General features: G+C 42.9%; 1 protein-coding gene across 1 annotated transcript in view; it reads right to left on the reverse strand.

Moving 5' to 3' along the window:
* The window catches only part of KCNH2 (potassium voltage-gated channel subfamily H member 2), a 1,778,384-nt gene that overhangs the window by 859,741 nt on the left and 894,804 nt on the right, over positions 1–23,839 (reverse strand). Inside the window, exon 3 of the mRNA XM_069645957.1 lies at positions 6,994–7,155. Within this exon, the coding sequence (XP_069502058.1) occupies positions 6,994–7,155 (162 nt within the window). The remainder of the gene's footprint in view (positions 1–6,993; positions 7,156–23,839) is intronic.

Here is a 23,839-nt window from a genome sequence, read left to right on the forward strand (position 1 = left end):
AGGTGGGAACTAGTTTCAAGTTGACAAATTGCATAACAAAGGGGTGTTAACCCCGCCTTTCCTGTAGTCTATTCTGGCAACCAAGCCCCTTCAGGCTTGCTTCCATTATCTCGTTAGTATGCACTGCCACCAGCTGGAGGAGAAAAGGAATGCAGATCCATGGAGCCGCTGATATTTAAATTAGGCTGCCCATGCTGGAGGAAGGGGTGCTGTAAGAAAAGAAACAGAGGCTGGGAGAGGTAACTTCTTTTGGTTTATTTCTTACGAGCCCGCCAGAGTTATAACGCCCACAGCCTAGATCCTCTAACCGCCGCTGCCGTCACGCGAACCTCTCCACTCTGAATAACGACAAAGAGGCAGAGCTCGCGTGACGGCGCGCGGACAGAACATGCCAGTCTCTACATATCTTCCCCCTCAGAAAAGAAAATATCCCACATTAATATGCAATTAGACAAATACAATATAAAATAGATCTAAAACAAAATATGAAAAAACAACATGTAAAACTTACTTAAAAACTTGCAAGAATACCATAACACAGCTAAAGAAAATATTCAGGTCATGTAATCTCTCATCCAGACTGGTTTGGACCTCAACCTGCCAGGAGCACTATTATAGCTCCCCGTCCTCATCTTCACTACCAATATCAAATCGCTTGTCTGTCTTTCCCACACTCTCATTCACACCATGTACTTTCGCAATCCTTCCTTTTGTCCATACCTCACCACCTTCCAAAATGACCACCGACTTCTTGACAGCGGATATCCTCTTAGGCCCTAAGTACTTACTTTCAAAACATTTATTCACCAATCTGGGATTTTTCACATACACTCTCTCCACAACTTTCCACTCTCGTTCCTTCACCTTTTCGCGTGTATTGAAATCAGCTATATTTTTTTTCTGACTGGCATTCATGAGTCTCATTATTTGAGCCCTATCCACGTGAACCACTTTAGCCACACCCAACCAACCCGGACATAGTTTAGTTCCTGGCTCCCTCCCTTTCAGGGATACAAAAGGCGACACTCCTGTCACCGAATGAGGAGTGGTTACATAACTCCACGTCAACAAATTCAAAATCTCTCTCCAAGGTTGTCCCCCTCTCATTGCTAATTGCAAACCCTCTTTCAACCAACTGTTGACTCTCTCCACGAGCCCATTCGCCCTGGGATGATATAACGCCGTTTTGATGTGCTTTATGCCATAACTGCACAGGAATTTCCTCATGGGAATCTGACACAAACTGAACTCCATTGTCAGAGACAAGTTCCATTGGCACTCCCTCTCTCAGAAATACTTTTTCCAAAAATGCTATCAACTCCCTTGCCGTGACCTCCCTGACTGCTTCCCACTCAATCCATTTCGAATGAAAATCAATGAGGACAAATAAGAATCTTAAACCACCTCCTAAACCTCTTATGGGTCCCATGATGTCTACTGCAACTTTGGACCAAGGCTGAATAGGAACAAAATTTGGAACTAATGGGGCCTCTCGCACAACTTTAGACTTGTCACTAGTTTGACATGTCACACAATATTTCACCCACCTCTCAGTCATCTTGTCAATCCCTGGCCACCAATAATTTTGACGAAGTTTTCTTTTCATGGCACTCTCTCCTGGGTGGCCCTCATGAGCACGTTCTAAAAGAGTGGACCTGATTGATTCTGGAGGAACAATGCATCTTCCTCTCCTTAATTTATTCTCTACTATATTCAATTCCTCCTTGAGCTCCCACCACATATTACATTTCTTTTCCAACACACCCTTCTGGGGCCATCCCTTTACAGTCCATTCCTTAATAATTTTCAAGTCAGAATCAGACTCTTCTCCTTTTGACCAATCCTCCTGACTGATAGCTCCTAGAACCTCAGCTACTACAATTTCCTCAGTTTCATTCTCATTAAGTTTACCTCATCTTCCTCCCGAGGCAACCTGGAAAGGCAATCTGCCACTACATTTCTTTTTCCAGGTAGAAAACTCATCTCAAAACTATACGCATGTAGACCTAATCTCCATTTGCTAATCCTAGGTGAGCCCAAAGCCCATCTTCCACTCTCCATTAATTGCACAAGTGGCTTGTGGTCTGATCTGACAATAAAACCCCTGCCCCATAAAAAAATATTTAAAGTGGTTAATGGCCCAGAACATAGCCAACATCTCTCTTTCAATGACTGAGTATTTACACTCCGCTCCCTTCAATGCCCTCGATGCAAATGCAATTACTCTCTCCTTCCTTTCACTGTCATATTGAACTAAAGTCGCTCCCAGACCCAACACACTTGCATCTACCACTAATACTGTTTTAGCTGATGAATCAAATTTTCCAATCGAGGGAGCTTTACTTATTGCCTCTTTAATACTCTCAAACGCCTCAGCACACTCCGAGGTCCATTCAAATCTGACGCCCTTCTTTAGTATCATTCTTATGGGATTGGAATCCATCGCAAAATCTTTAACGAATTTATGATAATATTCAGCAAGACCTAAAAAAGATCTCTCCTGATCCTTATTAGATGGCACAGGCGCACTCTTTATCTTCAGACAGCCTGCCCAAAACGTTTGATAAAACTTCATCATGTTCAGCCACACTGTTAGCATAAATGAGCACATCGTCCTGAAATTTTACAATGTTCTCAATCCCTTCCAAAATAGTGTCCATCACTCTCTGAAACACTGAAGCCGCAGAAGCAAGACCAAGCGGCATTCTGCAATATCTAAAAGTTGCAAAGGGTGTTATGAACGCAGTCAGGTGTTGACAGTCTTCTTTCAAAGGAATCTGATGATAAACCTGAGAGAGATCCATCATTGAAAAGACTCTAGCACCTTTAAGTGTTGACAACGTATCCCCAATTATTGGTAGCGGATGCCTGTCAACCAGAATGTTCCTATTGATATCCCTCATGTCCACACAAAGTCTTATTTGTCCATTAGGTTTCATCGCCACTACAATGGGGGATAGCCATTCCGAACTCTCACTCTGTTCTATTATCCCTTTCTGCAGTAATGCTTCAATTTCTGTCTTCAATTTCTCTCTCAATTCATGAGGTACCGGTCTCACTTTAGGTACTCTTGGAACTGCTCCCTCTTTCAATCATATTTCATGCTCAAACCCTTTGAGCATCCCCAACTCACTTTGAAACAAATTTGGAAACATATTTTCCCACTTGTCTTTAACTTCTGCAACAGTGTCCGGTTCCTCTGCATTAGCCTGTATGCGAATGCTCAGTTTATGTTGCTCACCCCAACCTAACAGGGAAGATCCTTCCTGTGTCACATATATGTCTGAATCACAACTTCTCCCTTTATATTCAATGGCTGATTTGAAATTTTCCTAAAACTCCAATCTTCACATTGCCATAGGCATAAGGTTCTATGCTGTGTTGCTTAAGATCAGCGATTGAGCATTGCAGACAGTTCTCATAAGTCTTTTTTGACATTAAAGTACAAGGTGAGCAACTATTCACTTTCAATGTGACAACTCTCCCATTTATCATAAATACATCCGTAGGAGCACTCCCTTTATGAGAAACTTCTGCTATCTCCAACACATGTTTGGCTTGCATGGTTTGGGCCACACTCAAGTTTTCCTCTTGTTCTAGCATTCTTGCTCCTGGTTCAATATTTTGCACTTGTCCCGAATCACGGCAGACTCTTGCAAAATGTCACCTCTTTTTGCACTTTAAACATGAAACATTTCTTGCGGGACAAAATGCGCTCGTGGAAATATGCCGATTGCTACCACATTTGTAGCATTTAGTCTCTCTGTTTACACTCATCTTCCTAAATCCTTTCACAGCCGCTACCTCACCTTCCTGTTTTTCTCCTTTCATTGTCGCCATGTACTTATGTGTCTGTTCCATGCCTCTGGCAGTCTCTACTGCTACATCCAGAGATACATCCTTTGTCAATAGTCTCTCCTGAATCTCCATTTATTAGTGCACCACACTAACCTATCTCGAATCAATGAATCTGTCAATTGGCCAAATTCACATGTGTGGCTAAGAGATCTCAACGCTGCTATCAAATTTTCTACCGGCTCACTAGGATCATGCACTCTCTGAAAAAATGTATGTCTTTCAAACGTAATGTTTTTCTTTGCCTCAAAATGGATTTCTAATTTCTTCTCAGCCAGGGTGTATTGATCCACCTCACCTTGGCCTTCTAGCGGAGGTTGTGATAGGCCATCATATACACTTCGACCTTCCGTGCCCAGATTATGTAGAAGAATAGCTTCTTTTCTCGCAGAGGCAAATTTATCGCCCCCAATTGCCACTAGGTAAGTGTCAAAGAGTTTCTTCCACCTGTCCCACCTTATTGGGGGAATAGCAGGTTTCATCAGGAATGGTGAAGGTGGGGCCATACTAGCAGCAGCCGTGTCTTTATTGGAATATTACAATTGTTAGGGAAATATAACTTGCTAAGGTCACAATTTTTATACCAAATCAGAGTAATGGACTGTTTGTTTACCAAAAAGTCTTTGGCCTCCTATTTCAATGTCTTGCAGCACTCCTCACAAAGAGATTCCTCTTTAAAGCACTGTATTCTTCCAACACTTGTAATGTCTTTTTATGACAGTGCTCAATATTTTGTTGCACTCCTCACCAACAACTTCCCTTTAAAGCGTCGTTTTGTTCCACTAGTTTGTATGGCCTTCTTTCTACAATACTAGAGCTTGTATTTTCCAAAATCATGGGCGTGCCAGAGGGGGTGGCTTAGTAGGAGGCTTCAGTCCGTGTTCTGCTGCATTAGGACGGAAGGCCTCTCTACGCCCTTATCTCCCGAACCCCTCCCCGCTCTCCCCACCGCCGCTCCTCACCTGGAAGCTTCCACAGGACGGAAAGCGGGGACGGGGTACTCAGGCCTCCTTCGTCAGATTGGGACAAGTAGCAGGTCTTGCCGGCACCTCGCACTGCCCACTCTCCCAGAGGGACCAGAGAGATGCAGGAGGCGCCGGAGCACGTAGACCTAAACGGGTGGACGGCCTCCCGTGTGCCCAGCTGTAAATTTCCTCCTTCGCGGGCTCGTACCGCAAGTTGATGCCTCGTCACCAAATGTAAGAAAAGAAACAGAGGCTGGGAGAGGTAACTTCTTTTGGTTTATTTCTTACGAGCCCGCCAGAGACATAACGCCCACAGCCTAGCTCCTCCAACCGCTGCTGCTGTCACGCGAACCTCTCCACTCTGAATAACAACAAAGAGGCAGAGCTCACGTGACGGCGCCCAGACAGAACATGCCAGTCTCTAGAGGTGCCTTCTCCCCCCTTGAGATGCTTTTATGTACCGAGGGCAGTCACATTCCAGATGAAATGACAGGGGAAGATGGCGCCTTTAGGCTGTGTCTTCCTGGAGTACATGTGACTATGCGTTTTGTGCGGGAAGCAGATGAAATCTGCACGGAATGGGCTCGCACATTTCTCGGAGGCTGGTCTCCCATCATTCATTTTCATTATTAAAAAATCAAAAAAGCCCAGGCGAGCACACTGTCCCCATGCGAATGGTCGAATTCCTCACAAGTATATGAGAGACTTTGAGAAGACAAGCTGAGACAGGCAGCATGTTGGAACTGGAAGAGAAATGTCCCATAAGATAAGAGTGTTTGTGAAACCCTACTCCGAAACAATGCATAAAAGAACCGGTAGAGAAAACTCTTGAAGGCTCAGAATCTTGGGCTAACCGAGTTGAGAAACCTTTGTGGAGGTCAAGGACCAAACAAACCATCAGATCAAAGACACGACAAATCATCCTGACCATGTTTGAGCTTTTCATGAAATTCTTGACTCTTCACCTCTTGTTCACTTGTTCATACACTTTCATGTTTTTTTCAGGGTGTAAGAATGCATGTAATGATGGGTTTATGGATGAATGGGTGGTTTTAAGGGCACAAGCATTTATATAGTTAAGTCAGAGAATAACATATTAAAATGGTAAGAGGCATACATGTGTAGTTTACATATATAATATTTGTATAGTTTAATGGACAGAGTTCATAAAGACACCCTTCTGGTTGATTTGTGTCCAGGCTCACGGGTGTGATTATTGACAGACGATGTGTTCATGGATAGTACATGGATGAGTCACTGCCTCTCTGAACAGATAAACAAATGGGCGGCATCATGGGTATGTGGACAAAATGATTGGTGGATGGATAAGTTCATGGAAAGGCAGACGAATTATGGAATGAGCAGGCAGATCGAGGTCTGAAGACCGCAAACATAACATTGACATTGTGGAAGGTTGCCCATGAAGGTTGACCCCGAAAGGTTGGTCTATACTTCCCACCTTCCCACTGTCCAATACGGATGAGCCACCCCTCAATCCCCCACATCCCCATCACACTGTGCTGGGCTTTAGGGGAAGCGGTCTAGAGACGGCAAGCGGAGCTGGCAGATAGATGGATAAATAGTTGACTAGACAGGTAGATGCACACAGGTTGGTGATACAAGTGTGATTGTTGAAAGATTGCATAAAAACAAACAGCTAGGATTGTGGATAGGTAGATTGTTGGATGATGGTATGAGTAGGCAGTCAGAAAGGATGAAAGGGTGTATGACTGGGCAGGCAGGTGGGATGGTGTACAGAGTCAGAAAGATGAACATGTTAAGGAAAGGCAGATAGATGGATAGAGAAGTTAATGGAAAGACAGCCTGATAAAGCAATGTGTTTATAGACAAAAGCAGGGCTAAATGCATGCTGCCTTGTATAATGCTACTGATAAGATTTCCCTTGTCACCTTGTCAAGCACTTAATAAATAACGTTTAAAAAAAAGCAGGGCTCACGTCGAGGGTACACCTGGGTGGATGCAGTCCCTCCGCTTTTTACAGAGTCCCCCCACTTTTTCAGAGGGCACCTTGCTATGCTAAATTCTGGTGACGTCACATTCAATTGGTATGTTAATGAGTCCCGCCCACTTTTTTAATGACTTGACCCCTACACAAGGGGGCCAATCCTTTTCTAGACAGGTGCAGAGAAGCATTAATAGGAAGCCTCCTCACCCGTGGGGAACCAGTTGGACGGCACTTTGTGGTTGGTGTCTTTGAGGGGAGAGCCGAGCACTTCCTTCTCCATGACGACCTCGAAGTTTAGGATGAACATGATGACCGTGCCATTCTCGCTCTTCACGGGCACGACGTCCACCAGGCAGAGGAAGCAGCTCCCTGAAGAGGAAGGGAAGGAGAGAAGGGATGTTTACAGACAGACTATGGGAACTCATGGTGCCAGGTAAGTACACGTCTGTCATGTGACCAGCAACAATATGACTGACATCTCATCCATCATCTCCACCCTCATAGGAGTACCCTCAATCCAGTTGCCAAATCCTGTTCATCATGCCTTCTGGTACTTCTCCACAATGATACTTCAGACTCGCCAACTCCTGCACCATCACCTCAGAAATGCTGCATAAGTACCCACACATGACATGATGTCAGGGGCAGGGCTGAGCACAATTAACAAAAGTAATAGTTGAAATGAATATCTACCAACTTTTCTGAACCATATTACTTTCAGAAATCGTCAACACAAAACCTTTTGTGCTAGCAAAGTCTCATGAAAAATATTTAACTCAATGGACCTCATTTTTAAAATGGGAATAAATTGCCCAGAGGGGACTGCTTACGCTTGTGCTAAAGTGCAAACAGGTCTGTGCCAGGCAATTTCTGCCATTTGCACTTCAGGCAGAAGTCTCTTTACACTTGTCTTTTGCACTCTGCAGTACAAATAGAGTAAACTCTGCCTGCATGTACACATGACAGGCAGCACTCACAATGATTTCCTACGGAATCTGCCTGCTTTTTGCTGGTATAAAAATCAGGCCCATTCAATAGGAAATAATTGGGCCTCATTCCGAGTACGGCGCTAACCAATGGCGCTATTAACGCCTTGGTTGACGCCGTACCCGGACCGGCAGCACCTTGGTGGATGGCGGAATTACCGCCCCATTCCAAGGTTGGCGGGGCGGTAATTCCCCATTCACCAAGGCTCTTCCCCATTCCCAAAAGAGCCCCCATAGGGCTCAATGGGAATGGGGAAGATGCAAATAACGGTGACCGTTCATTACGGTCACCGTTATTGGCTTGGAGGCCCCTTTGCGCCTCGACTTTAACACCTGCTCAAAGCAGGCGTTAAGGGCGAGGGCGCAAAGGGAACTCGGAGTATGGCGGTAAGGGATTACCGCCACCGGTCTCGTTACCGGTGGCCGCTATCCCTTACCGCCATACTTGGAATGAGGCCCATTGTCTTTACTTCCATAGGAAATCATTGGCTTTACACCCATAGGAAATCATTGGCTTACACCCATAGGAAATCATTGGCTTTACACCCATAGGAAATCATTGGCTTACACCCATAGGAAATCATTGGCTTTACACCCATAGGAAATCATTGGCTTACACCCATAGGAAATCATTGGCTTTACACCCATAGGAAATCATTGGCTTACACCCATAGGAAATCATTGGCTTACACCCATAGGAAATCATTGGCTTACACCCATAGGAAATCATTGGCTTTATGCCACCATGAAAATCACATGCTGGTGCAAAATAAAGTTGTTTTTGAAGGCGGACGGCGGAAGGCAGACGGGAAGCAGAAACATAACTATTGTTCCGTCGCAGCACCCCCGCCTTCAAAAACAATGAAAATCTCCCGGAGCATCAATGGAGGCGTTAGGGCTGGTACAATATCAGTACGCTCTGGGGGACTCCAAAATGCACCCCAATGTGTTTGTACACCGAAAATAATTATTAACATAAAAAAGTCTAGTTTACAAATAAATAAATAAATTAGCGCCTGCAAAGTGTAGAATACTCACTATGCACTTGATAACTGTGTGCGCGAGATGATTGACACATAATACCACAAGCCCCTTGCATAATTTACACGTACAGTAGTTTAAGGCTACAAACGGACCAGATCCACAACCAAAAAAAGAGAAAGCCAATGGCAGACTTGCCTGGCAGTAACATTTCTCAGGAGGCGCTGAAAAGGGAAACATACATATCTTAACCATTTTTCCTGAAATTGGGGCCAAACTTTGGGGGGTATCTGGGGATTTTGTTAAAAGAAGTTCAATTGTTACCCGTTGATTTGCCACCTTTGGCCACGTGGCACTCAGGCCAATGATCTTATTAGTATTGCGGCTTCTCTATGAGTCCGAATGATGCCTCAGCATGTGTAGCTGTGTGTGCCTCACTAGCATTACCCAGCCACTGCCACTGTTCAACATACACCGACCTCACAAGTGCAACAGTGGAGTTCATGGGGGTGTAGCCATCAGTATAACCCCAGACCTGCATGCGCACCAGTTGCCGAATCAAGGCGCAATTTCCAACCAGGAGAAACTGTCCCTGAACTTAATCAATTGTGTATGAGGAGGTAATAGCTGTCTAGAACTCAACAGGAACAGCGACAACCTGACAGCAACCACCTTTGGAAATTGTAACTGCGAGTATAGTGATTACATCTCGTAGAAAAAAGGCTGAATACCTAACACGTGGTGTAACTCCTGCCTATCCCTCTTAGATAGGCACTGCACCATTTGCCGGCTAGGGTGTTCTTCCTGAGGGCCAGATAGCTTATTGTTCTTTTTCCATGTCTTTTCTTAAATGTCTTGACAGTCATTTGGTCTGACCTGTCCCAAAGAACCGTTTATGTTGTGTACCATTGCTGTTTAATGGTTAGGGAAGGCAGTCGCCCTTCTGGCCTTGTGCCCAATAAGCCCTGTTGTTATTTAGCGCAATTTCCGACCATGCATTTTTAGTGTGAGCAGTTGCAAAAGGTTTGTCTTGTATTTTGTTGTGCAGATGCAATTTACCCAGATGTACTGTTTTTAGCAACAAAAAGACACGTGATTACAAACATCTTCTAAGACTCCATTCCAAAGAATGTTCACTGTAACCGCTTGCAGTTTACATTACAAGGTCAATGAAAAGTGACAGGCAGTTTACGGAGATGTTTTCACTTATTTGGTCAGGGGCAGCATGCTAACTTTAAAATAAAGCTGAACGTTTTTATTTCCCTGCAAAAGAAGACAACATGCTTCCTAATTTATTTAAGGTTGTTCAGAACTTTTGTAAAAACTTATTAAAGCAAAAGGCACACCTGGTGTATGCCCGTTGGGGTCATTCATTTCCTAGCAGAAGGAAACCATATAACGTATGAGTTTTCCTTTATGTTACACTGAACATTGCAGCATAATAAACATGCAGGGTCAGGCAATTTTCTAGCCAAATAAGAAACGCAGATAGTATTTTCTCGTACTTTTCTGGGGGGCAGAGGTGGCCATCTCAACATTTTTTTTTAACTGATATAGATCAAAAAGAACCATAATTATTAACAATTTCTTTCATGCCATTGCTTGTATTTATTTAATTCACAGAAAAATAAGAGAACGGTCCTAAGGCATGAGCGCACAACCACCCCCCCGCCCTATTTTATGAGAAAAGAAATGATCTTCTGAAAACGATATTCCCCTTTATATGAGGATAAAAGGGAGAATGATGCTACCCTTTTGTTTTGCTCAAGGCACACCTATGTTTTTGAAAATCTACAGGAGCACAGTTGGGGTCTTGCTTGACAACGCATGAATAACTCAGGGTGAATAAACAGAAATGTGCCCTCAAGATCCCTTTGCATCTCCCTTCATGGCACATTATGAGCCATTTTCCCACCCTACTCCCCAGCAAATCTTTCACTGGGATTTGGAAGCTTCTGATAGTAAACATTTGTGTTTTAGTCTTTAAATGGCCAGTGAGGGAGTGCAAGCTTCCATGGGACGCTTTTGCTTTTTTCTTTTTAAAAAACAAAGCCTTACAGGGAGTGGAGAACTACTAGATAGTGCAGTATTAAAGAGCAATTTCAGATATGCAAAGTTCAGATCCCTGTGCCAGCCTGGTGGATTCAATATTGTCAAGCCAGTTTGCACATCGTCCAGCTATTTCCAAGCCGATCCTTGAATCACACACGGCCCTACAAGCTGTTCCATCCCAGTTTTGCTCCATTTAAGAACATTGCCCTTCTAGTTCCAAGAATGCTTCCCAGAGTAATTCTGTGCCAGAATCTCAATATTCTCAAAAATACCCATGTCACATTGCCCCCACAAAAAGATCATGGCTATGTCAACACTGCCATGCCAAGGTTACTCTAGTTAAGCCTGCAGCCCTGCTAATTTCCATATTGCCTCCAGAAAATGACCTGCCAATTTCACATTGGCTTCGGGAAATGGTCATGCATGTTCCAACATTGCTGCAGGAGTGTCCTTCATATCACTCGGATGATCCACGTTCTGCTTCAATGCATTTCAGGGTAGTGTCTGGGCTGGACCACATTCCTCAAAGTCACTACAAAACTGAGGGAGTTCTTTAACATCATGGATTCTTTCCTTTCTCCTCCCTCTGATCAAAACGCATTATCCTCTTCACAAAATAAGGCTTTTTTGTTTCTAAAATTATAAATTCTAAATTCTAAAAACAGGATACATCGTCCACCAAATCGGGCAATCGTATTTGCCTTCTTTCAGGTATCCGCCTTTCTAGAGACATCACTACCTTTTCTCTTCAGCGAGCATCCAATGAAGCAATTCCTCCTGTTCTTTCCTCCCTTGTACCGGCCTTTATGATGCCCTCTCGGCAATTATAGCCCGCCGCTGCGCTAAAGCTACCAATCTACTGCCCATTTTGTGGCTAAGTTTGTTTAGCTGTCCTTTTATGAAGACTTTATTCCCCAGACCCTGATGTAAGCCTGTATTACTCCGTTGCTGAAGCAACCACACTTAGATTCGGGTAGTCTTAAAAACCATGGCACGCTGACCTCCTAAGATTATTGAGAAGACTGCGGCTGCTCAAAGTCATGTAGAGAAATTCCTTCTGCTTGACCCACTACGGTCTGAATTTTGCATGCTTCATGGCAACGAGTCAGCGCTAATTTATGTTTGGGGTGATATTCTTTCAAATGCTGACTAAAGGATATCCCACTCTGCTAGTGATGCTTGACTTATCAGCAGCATTCAACACCATTGATCCTGGTATCCTTCTCACTTGCATCTATGAAACAGCATGAGTCTCGGAAACATCTCTCTCCTGGTTCTGTTGTTTCTCATCTCACGGAACGTAATGTGTTTCCTTGAGTTCATTTTTCTCAGACCCCATAAGAGGTCCCAGTGCAGTTCCACAGGGATCACCCCAGCCTCCTTTACTTTATAAAATCCACTTTAGGCCTCCGTTTTACCGTTTTAAACATTGGGGTCTACAGTTTCACATGTAAGTCGATGACTCCCAGATTTATTTCAACATGTCTACCCCTTCAGAATATCTTTTACATCTGATCAACGGGCTCTCTGAAGTCCAGAGATTGATGTTGAGCACCCATGTACAATTGAATCCTTCAAAAACTGCATTGATCTTGTTTAGTCCAAAACGCCTTCTCTCTGACCTTTCCAGACACCAGCCCCGGAATACTGTTTTTGCTTAACCTGTAAAAAAAACTATTTTTTTCTGGGAGGCAGACCTAAGTCTTAAGAAACAAATCTCTGAGGTTGTTAAGAACTCATTTTTCAGACCAAGATAGCTTTGCCGACTTTCTCCTTTTTAATTCAACCTGCCTTGGCTTTTCTCAATGGTGCACTAATCAATTCTAAGTTAGAGTAGTCTAACACACTTTACATTCAAAATTTGGCGTTCCATCTTGTGAACAATCTTACAAAGTCACATTCTGTGTCTAGCTTTCGGAAGCCCTTCACTGGTTGCCAGTTAGACAGAGGACATGCACTGGCCCCCGCTTGCCCGGGCCGTAAGATTCAGCATTACCAATCAGTACGGGATCTCCGATATTGTAACTCATGTGTATTGACAGCCCATAAAACCAGATGTTAAACCTAAGGTGACAGGAGTTTCTGGGCCAATGGGCTTGTCAGTGGAACACTCATCCTCATAGCATTTGACCAATTCCTATCTTAACTACTTTTCGTAATGCCTTAAAATATCCGTATCTGTTCTGCTTATTGATAACGCCTATTGAGGTCTGTATTGATTATTATACCCTGTGCTCAGATCCAGTTTGGTCTGTTTGGTTTTTGTGCAATATAAAACCAAAAGACATAATAAACACACACATGTCTATGTTAGAGGAACCTCCTGAGAACTTTCAAGAGCTATGCAGTCCCCTCACTTGCGTGATGTGCCTGAAATTGGGTGCTCATTTTCTGTTCCAAAAAGGGCTGTCAGCAGAGGGCAAATCGTCATCTCCACAATGCTAATAACAACACTTGCTGGGATTTCAGAGGAGTTGAATCCAAGGTTGGGCTAAAACGTTGACAAATGCACTATATTTTGCAGGACAACCGAATGAGGTAGACACACCAGAAATGGATATTAGATTCTTGATGCAAAGTGTGGGAATGTCAATTTTAGGATTTAATTCAATTTCCACGTTCAACGTTTAGTTTAATTGCACTTCAAGTCTTCAATAGCAATCTTATTGGCAAAACAGTCCAAGGTGGTGCCTGATGCTAGGGTCGTGCAGGCTGTAGGCAGCGCCCTGACAGTGGTAGAGCAGCCTACAATGAGAAGCTATTTACAGCAGAGCCCTGAGTGTGATACAGATGACCAGATTATGCATCTGGGATGGCGTTGTGCTGTCAAGAGGACATTACTAACGGGGCTCAGTTTGTGGTTACAAGTTTAGTTGATTGATGTAAAAGGTGCATGCACTTTTCTGGGGTAAGCCATACACGAAAAGAAATAACTCCTATATAAAGTATCGTGACCAAATGAAACACTGAAAAGGGACACAACACTGCTATTGGCTATTGGGAATAAAGTGTGTATGGCCATTATATTAGTAATGAAAACTTGACATCTTTCTGGGATTTTCCTAGCGATGATTTTAGTTCCTGATTGGCCACTGCCACACCCTTGCCTTATATATGCCACGATGAGGCACCCTCTCAGAAACCCTTCACCTTGTACCCTCCATAGACCTATGGCTTCTCTCTCTCCATGGAGCTGTGCCAATCACCCCCACCCCCTACAGCAAACGTGAATCATTTATCATCTGAGCAGCTCCCCCCAGCATGAGTTTCTTTACTGACTTCCTTCTTTAACCCTTTAAGTGCTAAGGGCATGTATGTTCATCCTGAATTCCCACAGGGAATCATGGTAGGCTCCGCCCACTCGTGCAATCATGGTAGGCTGCGCCCACTCGTGCAATCATGGTAGGCTCTGCCCACTCGTGCAGTTAATTTCACTGTATTATGTGTCACCTTCAATATTCCAAAAAAGGTATCCCCCCACCCCTCATCTGACCGCAGCCAACTGACCGCTTTTTGCGGTTGAAGATTTTAGCACATTTTGCTGCTGTAAGTTTGGGGTGCGTTAAGGGAAAGGAGGTGGTCAAATAGGGGTTAGAGGCTGTGTGGCATAGGGAGGGAGAGGAGAGGTGGAGAACGAGCCTTGGTGGCCGCCCCGGCTAAAGTACATGGCAGAGAAATGAAGCAAATATGCTGTGCTATCAGATAGGGTTGATGCCCAAACATATTTTTTGTTCACGTTTAGTGTATGCAGCTGCAATTCCTAATTAAGGTTGTATAACGAAAGGATGCTATTTTATCTTATTTTAACAATGGATTGGAACTGAAGTTATTTATTGATTATTGATTGTTGAGAAATTACTGCATTTATGAGATAATATTGTATATGTATATTATTGATATTTTGCAAAGGTTCTTTTAGAACTAAAAACAAATAAATAAATAAATAAAGACTATTTTAAGGAGGCGCTGAAGTTTTCAGCTTGCGTGTGTTTGCCGTTGCCATGTTCTCAGGGCGCTTCTGACCGTCATTTCCACGCGATTGCTGTTCTGCTTTGGGTGACACTTTGTCACAAGCTGAGGAACGTGCGCATGCTTTTGTAACATCTATACTTCTTTAAAGTATCCTGCTCCCACTAAATAATTTCACTCATGGCCATCTCCTGCTCAACATGCACACGTTCATAATCCGCTACCAAAAAGACACGTGTTTACATGCGTCCTCTTGACAAGTGTGACATGGGACGACATCTGCCAACCTCTGGCGACCCCTAAATGAAGTCCCTGCCTACCCTCACAGTCTCTCAAATCACATGGCCATGCCAATCTTGTCTAACCCAGATTCCGCCTGACCAAGTACGGGGACAAGCTTTGATGTCCTGGCCCCTGTTAATTGGAACACAATACCTCTCGAACTCAAAAAAATCCAAACCATCATTGAGTTTAAAAAGAGGCTGGAAACCTTTCTTTTCAATGCTCCCTCAATCTAAATCCTTCCTCCTCTCTTTCTGACACTGATGTTGTTCTGTCTTGTTTGTTTTACTGCGCCCTGAGGCCTTTGGGCGAGTTGGAGTGTTTACAAAAATATAAATAAATACATATTTCGCATTATTTTGTAACTTTCTTCCAATGAAAATGATTTACCACCAAAGCAAGCTAACTGAAAAAAACAAACGTCCCTGTTTCTTCTCCTAAATCTCCCTCTTGACGATGATTTTAAAATGTTGGACAGTATGTTTCTGTCCACTGTCTTTACCTGCATCTCCTAGACCCTCTGCTGCATGCTCTTACAACCACCGGTCCCGGGGTCTTACTGGTCAAGTCTCAGGGTTCTACTCTCTCCATGCTTTCACTCTTTGGACCTGAACATGCTCCTGTGTCTTCTCCTCTACTGGGCTCTGGATGTTCCTCCTCTCCTCTTTCCTCTTCCACCTCTTTCTACTCACCTTCATCCTTCTTATTCCAGATCTTGGTATTACATCCCCCCTTCCTCGCTTCAACTTCTGACATACCCCCTATACCCCAGTTGCCACTTCCCACTCTCCTCCTATCCCCTACGCCTGCTGTTCAGACTCTTTTGTACCCCGTACCTAGGTCCTAGTCTTTAAACTCCTAAAGTTCCGTCTTTCGTTCTCTTTCCTCACCCCTCTTGCCCTCTGCAACACCATTACGGGCCTCTTGTTTTCCTTTTCTTCTCACCCTGCTCTTCTTCTCTTTCCTTTCATTCCAGTTCTTTACTGATTCCAAAATGCGACTTTATCCATTTCCAAACACACACCACACTGGTGTCAGGTGTCTTTGGATTTTCCCCTGAGCAATGGCTTGGCCAAGACCCTCATTCACAATATCCCGATCCCACCCCCTCTGCATCAAGAAGTGAACATCCTTAAAGGCTGGATGACTGCCACCTTGCTTGTCAGATCACCTATTGGGGATGTGGCTGTGGTGCAGGTGTGCAGCGTCCTGCAGACCTTCAATCGCCCTCGCCAAATCACAGTGAGATGTGGTAAGTTCCACAGGCAGGCTATGCAGAGATCCACTGACCCTCTCTCTCTCTTTGGACACTGTCGAGTTGTTCACCTCTGCACTCCAGGTTTAATAAGAATTGAGCGTCCCCTGCCAATCTCTCTCTCTTTCTCTCTCTCTCTCTCTCTCTCTCTCTCTCTCTCTCTCTCTATATATATATATATATATATATATATATATATATATATATATATATATATATTCATTGAAAAAAACTTTGTTAAAGGGACGTTATGGTTAAGTTACGTTATGGTTAAGTTGCGCTACTAAAAACCTATGAAATTCAGTGAAAAAACTTTGTTAAAGGGACGTTATGGTTCCAAGTAAAACCGAAAAACCCTTGAAATTCGCCAGTTATGGTAAGCTAAGCAACCATAACTCGCGCCACCACCGTGCACTGCTAAGACTAACACCCAGGACATCAAAGATGACATCACAAATGTCATTGATGACATCACTGATGACATCACATGTCTGGCTCACTATTTTTTCTTTTGCTGACATATCTAGGCCACATGGTTTTCTTCAGTAACAGTCAGAAACTAAGAATTTTATTTTATTTATAGACATATCCTTCTAGTAGGTTCTTACAGTAATTCCCTTAGAGTACAGTCACATCATATGAAAACATATACATATGGGAAAACACAAGCTTGAAAGACAGCAATCCTTTTTGTGCATAAAGATAATCACTAGACTTATGAGCACTTTCTGATAGTTCTGTTTTTTTTATGGCTGTACTTTCCCTGTATATGGTCATATTTGTATACATTGTACTCACACTACTTTCCTTAGGGTCCAATCACATCAAGTGATACAGATACATAGGGTAAATAGCAGCTTTGAAACAGAGCAATCATTTATTTGCATGAAACTAATCAGTTAAGTTAGGAATTGTTTCTGCTACTACTTGTGCTTTTTTGCTAACTTCACTTTCCCTGTATATACCCATATTGGTATGTAGTCTTGTGTCTTTGTGTTTTGTCTATAGTAATGCAATTATGTAATACATGGGTTTTATTAGCTATTTATTACATATTTCACAGTACACAAAAATCTATTAAGAAAACAATTATCATTTAATTATTCAACATATTAACATTACGAATATCATACCTTCATCTTGTACGCTGCACACAATGTTATGTTTCTGTATGAGTAGCTTAGTATACTAGATAGAACCCCATAATAGGATGCTATTTATATCAATGCATCGTTCAATGCACTTATTAGGGTATATTTCTTGCAATGGTTCTTGACACTTTTTCGCAACATAAGAATCCCTTCTACACATATTTCATGAGAAGTACATACACATGCGATGTCATCAGTGATGTCATCAATGACATTTGTGATGTCATCTTTGATGTCCTGGGTGTTAGTCTTAGCAGTGCACGGTGGTGGCGTGAGTTATGGTTGCTTAGCTTACCATAACTGGCGAATTTCAAGGGTTTTTTGGTTTTACTTGGAACCATATTGTCCCTTTGACAACGTTTTTTCACTGAATTTCATAGGTTTTTAGTAGCGCAACTTAACCATAATGTCCCTTTAACAAAGTTTTTTCACTGAATTTCATAGGTTTTTAGGAGCGAAACTTAACCATAACGTCCCTTTAACAAAGTTTTTTCACTGAATTTCATAGTTTTTTAGTAGCACAACTTAACAATAATGACTTTGACTTTATATACATGTGGAACTGACTAGATCTCTTCTTATGAACTTGATGTCCGCGAACTTATTTAATGTTCGCGGACATGTTTGGAGAACAGTACCACTACCTAAAAACTGCGGGGGCGGGGGGTGGTGGGGTATGTTTGATTGTTATATCATAATATAGGAACATTTAACAAATTCAAAAAGCAGCACACAAACACATTATATATAGTAATACATAAGAAATGTAACCCATATATGTAACACACTAACCATTCATTTAAATAGAATATGTTCTGAAATGGAATATACCACAAGAAGATAAATTGGCTTCCAACATAATTACCTCACAAACACATAGTAAATACGCAATACTAATGCTTCTACGTTACAATGCAGATGGTACCAAAAACAACTGCAAGCTGACTGGATTCACACATAGTCAAATATCACTTGGTAAGAAAACCTTCACAACAATAGGTATAATCTACCACGCAGGAGCCACAACCAATTCAGGGCACTACACGGCATATATAAAAAAGAAATGTGGATGGTTTGAATGTAATGATAGTACCATTACTCTAAAGCAGAGATTACCAGCAAATCTTACAAACGCTTATTTGATGTTCTTAAAACCAAAATTTGATAAATAAACTGTATTTAAACCTTTAAGTAAATTTGTGTTAAAAAAATATACTGTTAGAATACTCCAAAAACTATCTAACTGCTCAAAGATTCTACAACAACTAATCAGATAAATGAATACCACTAAATTAGGCCAAAAAATACACAGTTAGAATACGCCAATTGGTATCTAACTGTCCCAAAATTTAACAATATCCAAATAGATAAATCAAAACCACTAAAATATATTAAAAAAATAGACAGTTAGAATACGCCAATTGGTATCTAACTGCTCCAAAATTTTATAATATCAAAACAAATGAAGAATCTGTTACTGCTCCAAAAAAAATACAACAAAGCAAAGTATAAAGCATTAGCCAGAAACAACAAGTGAACACTGAAAACAAACAAACAAATAAACTGTAGCATAACAGAAAAAGTTTTTTTTTAATCCAACATGGATTTTTTTTTCTCCCACAGACCCAATGATTTTAGCAACAAATACAGAAACTGAGCAAATTGCACAGTACTCTGATTTGTACTCTACTAAATATGAGGGTCGAAAAAAAATAAAAGTATATTGCTTATACAATGTAATAAGTCATTACAAAATACTAATACTAACATGCTATTTTCTTTTATCACAGAAATGAAGAAGAAAAACATGGACTCCCATTACTAGACCAAACAGTAAGTATACAATAATAAGGACAACCATAGCAGCATATCACATCCATAATATCTAATACCTTTGTTCCTTATACATTTGTTTTTCACCCAAAGTTATAAGCAAATATGAATGTGATATGCTGCGGTGGTTGTTGCCAGGACATACAGTCTTGGGTGCATGGCCAAATGGTCATGCACCCAAGACTCTATGCCCTGGCAACAACCACTGCAGCATATCACATCCATAGAGTCAAACATTTCAACTTTGATCTATGGGAAACTTTTAATGTCCGCGAACAATGTGAGTGTTCTTAGAACACTTTGAACTTGCCAGCGAACAATACGGACACCGTTTTCAGGACACCCCCTACGAACATTTCAGAACAACGGGATAGTTCTTAGAACACTTTCAACTTAACAACGAACAATACGGACAGCGTCCTAAGGACAACCGCTACGAACATTCCAGGACACCGGGAGTGTTCTCAAAAACGTCTTCAGAACACCCCCATTTTGTTTATTTGCGAACATTTCAGGACACCGCGGGTGTTCTTAGAACACATTCAACTTGACAGAGAACAATACGGACAGCGTCCTCAGGACACCCCCTACGAACACTCCCCGGACACCGCGAGTGTTCTTAGAAGCTTCTTCAGAACACCACCATCTTGTTTATTTGCGAACATTTCAGGACACCGTGAGTGTTCTTAGGACACATTCAACTTGACAGAGAACAATACGGACAGCGTCCTCAGGACACCCCCTACGAACACTCCCCGGACACCGCGAGTGTTCTTAGAAGCGTCTTCAGAACACCACCATCTTGTTTATTTGCAAACATTTCAGGACACCGTGAGTGTTCTTAGGACACATTCAACTTGACAGAGAACCATACATTTGTTTTTCACCCAAAGTTATAAGCAAATATGAATGTGATATGCTGCAGTGGTTGTTGCCAGGGCATACAGTCTTGGGTGCATGGCCAAATGGCCATGCACGCAAGACTCTATGCCCTGGCAACAACCACCGCAGCATATCACATCCATAGAGCCAAACATTTAAACTATGATCTATGGGAAACTTTTAATGTCCGCGAACAATGTTAGTGTTCTTAGAACACTTTGAACTTGCCAGCGAACAATACGGACACCGTTTCAGGACACCCCCTACGAACATTTCAGAACAACGCGATAGTTCTTAGAACACTTTCAACTTAACAACGAACAATACGGACAGCGTCCTAAGGACACCCCCTACGAACATTCCAGGACACCGGGAGTGTTCTCAAAAACATCTTCAGAACACCCCCATTTTGTTTATTTGCGAACATTTCAGGACACCGCGGGTGTTCTTAGAACACATTCAACTTGACAGAGAACAATATGGACAGCGTCCTCAGGACACCCCCTACGAACACTCCCCGGACACCGCGAGTGTTCTTAGAAGCGTCTTCAGAACACCACCATCTTGTTTATTTGCGAACATTTCAGGACACTGTGAGTGTTCTTAGGACACATTCAACTTGACAGAGAACAATACATTTGTTTTTCACCCAAAGTTATAAGCAAATATGAATGTGATATGCTGTGGTGGTTGTTGCCAGGACATACAGTCTTGGGTGCATGGCCAAATGGTCATGCACCCAAGACTCTATGCCCTGGCAACAACCACCGCAGCATATCACATCCATAGAGTCAAACATTTCAACTATGATCTATGGGAAACTTTTAATGTCCGCGAACAATGTGAGTGTTCTTAGAACACTTTGAACTTGCCAGCGAACAATACAGACACCGTTTTCAGGACACCCCCTACGAACATTTCAGAACAACGCGATAGTTCTTAGAACACCTTCAACTTAACAACGAACAATACGGACAGCGTCCTAAGGACACCCCCTACGAACATTCCAGGACACCGGGAGTGTTCTCAAAAACCTCTTCAGAACACCCCCATTTTGTTTATTTGCGAACATTTTAGGACACCGCGGGTGTTCTTAGAACACATTCAACTTGACAGAGAACAATATGGACAGCGTCCTCAGGATACCCCCTATGAACACTCCCCGGACACCGCGAGTGTTCTTAGAAGCGTCTTCAGAACACCACCATCTTGTTTATTTGCGAACATTTCAGGACACCGCGAGTGTTCTTAGGACACATTCAACTTGACAGAGAACAATACGGACAGCGTCGTCAGGACACCCACTACGAACATTCCAGGACACCGGGAGTGTTCTTAGAAGCTTCTTCAGAACACCACCATCTTGTTTATTTGCGAACATTTCAGGACACCGCGAGTGTTCTAAGGACACATTCAACTTGACAGAGAACAATACGGACAGCGTCCTCAGGACACCCCCTACGAACACTCCCCGGACACCGGGAGTGTTCTTAGAAGCGTCTTCAGAACACCACCATCTTGTTTATTTGCGAACATTTCAGGACACCGCGAGTGTTCTTAGGACACAGTCAACTTGACAGAGAACCATACATTTGTTTTTCACCCAAAGTTATAAGCAAATATGAATGTGATATGCTGCGGTGGTTGTTGCCAGGGCATAGAGTCTTGGGTGCATGGCCAAACGGCCATGCACCCAAGACTCTATGCCCTGGCAACAACCACCGCAGCATATCACATCCATAGAGTCAAACATTTCAACTATGATCTATGGGAAACTTTTAATGTCCGCGAACAATGTGAGTGTTCTTAGAACACTTTGAACTTGCAATACGGACACCGTTTTCAGGACACCCCCTACGAACATTTCAGAACAACGCGATAGTTCTTAGAACACTTTCAACTTAACAATGAACAATACGGACAGCGTCCTAAGGACACCCCCTACGAACATTCCAGGACACCGGGAGTGTTCTCAAAAACATCTTCAGAACACCCCCATTTTGTTTATGTGCGAACATTTCAGGACACCGCGGGTGTTCTTAGAACACATTCAACTTGACAGAGAACAATATGGACAGCGTCCTCAGGACACCCCCTACGAACACTCCCCGGACACCACGAGTGTTCTTAGAAGCGTCTTCAGAACACCACCATCTTGTTTATTTGCGAACATTTCAGGACACCGTGAGTGTTCTTAGGACACATTCAACTTGACAGAGAACCATACATGTGTTTTTCACCCAAAGTTATAAGCAAATATGAATGTGATATGCTGTGGTGGTTGTTGCCAGGACATACAGTCTTGGGTGCATGGCCAAATGGTCATGCACCCAAGACTCTATGCCCTGGCAACAACCACCGCAGCATATCACATCCATAGAGTCAAACATTTCAACTATGATCTATGGGAAACTTTTAATGTCCGCGAACAATGTGAGTGTTCTTAGAACACTTTGAACTTGCCAGCGAACAATACGGACACCGTTTTCAGGACACCCCCTACGAACATTTCAGAACAACGCGATAGTTTTTAGAACACTTTCAACTTAACAACGAACAATACGGACAGCGTCCTAAGGACACCACCTACGAACATTCCAGGACACCGGGAGTGTTCTCAAAAACGTCTTCAGAACACCCCCATTTTGTTTATTTGCGAACATTTCAGGACACCGCGGGTGTTCTTAGAAGACATTCAACTTGACAGACAACAATACGGACAGCGTCCTCAGGACACCCCCTACAAACATTCCAGGACACCGGGAGTGTTCTTAGAAGCTTCTTCAGAACACCACCATCTTGTTTATTTGCGAACATTTCAGGACACCGCAAGTTTTCTTAGGACACATTCAACTTGACAGAGAACAATACGGACAGCGTCCTCAGGACACCCCCTACGAACACTCCCCAGACACCGCGAGTGTTCTTAGAAGCGTCTTCAGAACACCACCATCTTGTTTATTTGTGAACATTTCAGGACACCGCGAGTGTTCTTAGGACACATTCAACTTGACAGAGAACCATACATTTGTTTTTCACCCAAAGTTATAAGCAAATATGAATGTGATATGCTGCGGTGGTTCTTGCCAGGGCATAGAGTCTTGGGTGCATGGCCAAATGGCCAGATGGCCATGCACCCAAGACTCTATGCCCTGGCAACAACCACCGCAGCATATCACATCCATAGAGTCAAACATTTCAACTATGATCTATGGGAAACTTTTAATGTCCGCGAACAATGTGAGTGTTCTTAGAACACTTTAAACTTGCCAGCGAACAATACGGAAACCGTTTTCAGGACACCCCCTACGAACATTTCAGAACAACGCGATAGTTCTTAGAACACTTTCAACTTAACAACGAACAATACGGACAGCGTCCTAAGGACACTCCCTACGAACATTCCAGGACACCGGGAGTGTTCTCAAAAACGTCTTCAGAACACCCCATTTTGTTTATTTGCGAACATTTCAGGACACCGCGAGTGTTCTTATGACACATTCAACTTGACAGAGAACAATACGGACAGCGTCCTCAGGACACCCCCTACGAACATTCAGGACATCAGGAGTGTTCTTAGAAGCTTCTTCAGAACACCATCATCTTGTTTATTTGCGAACATTTCAGGACACTGCGAGTGTTCTTAGGACACATTCAACTTG

Source organism: Ambystoma mexicanum, chromosome 2p, assembly GCF_040938575.1.
Source record: "Ambystoma mexicanum isolate Mex_15411 chromosome 2p, UKY_AmexF1_1, whole genome shotgun sequence".
Taxonomy (NCBI): Eukaryota; Metazoa; Chordata; class Amphibia; order Caudata; family Ambystomatidae; genus Ambystoma; species Ambystoma mexicanum.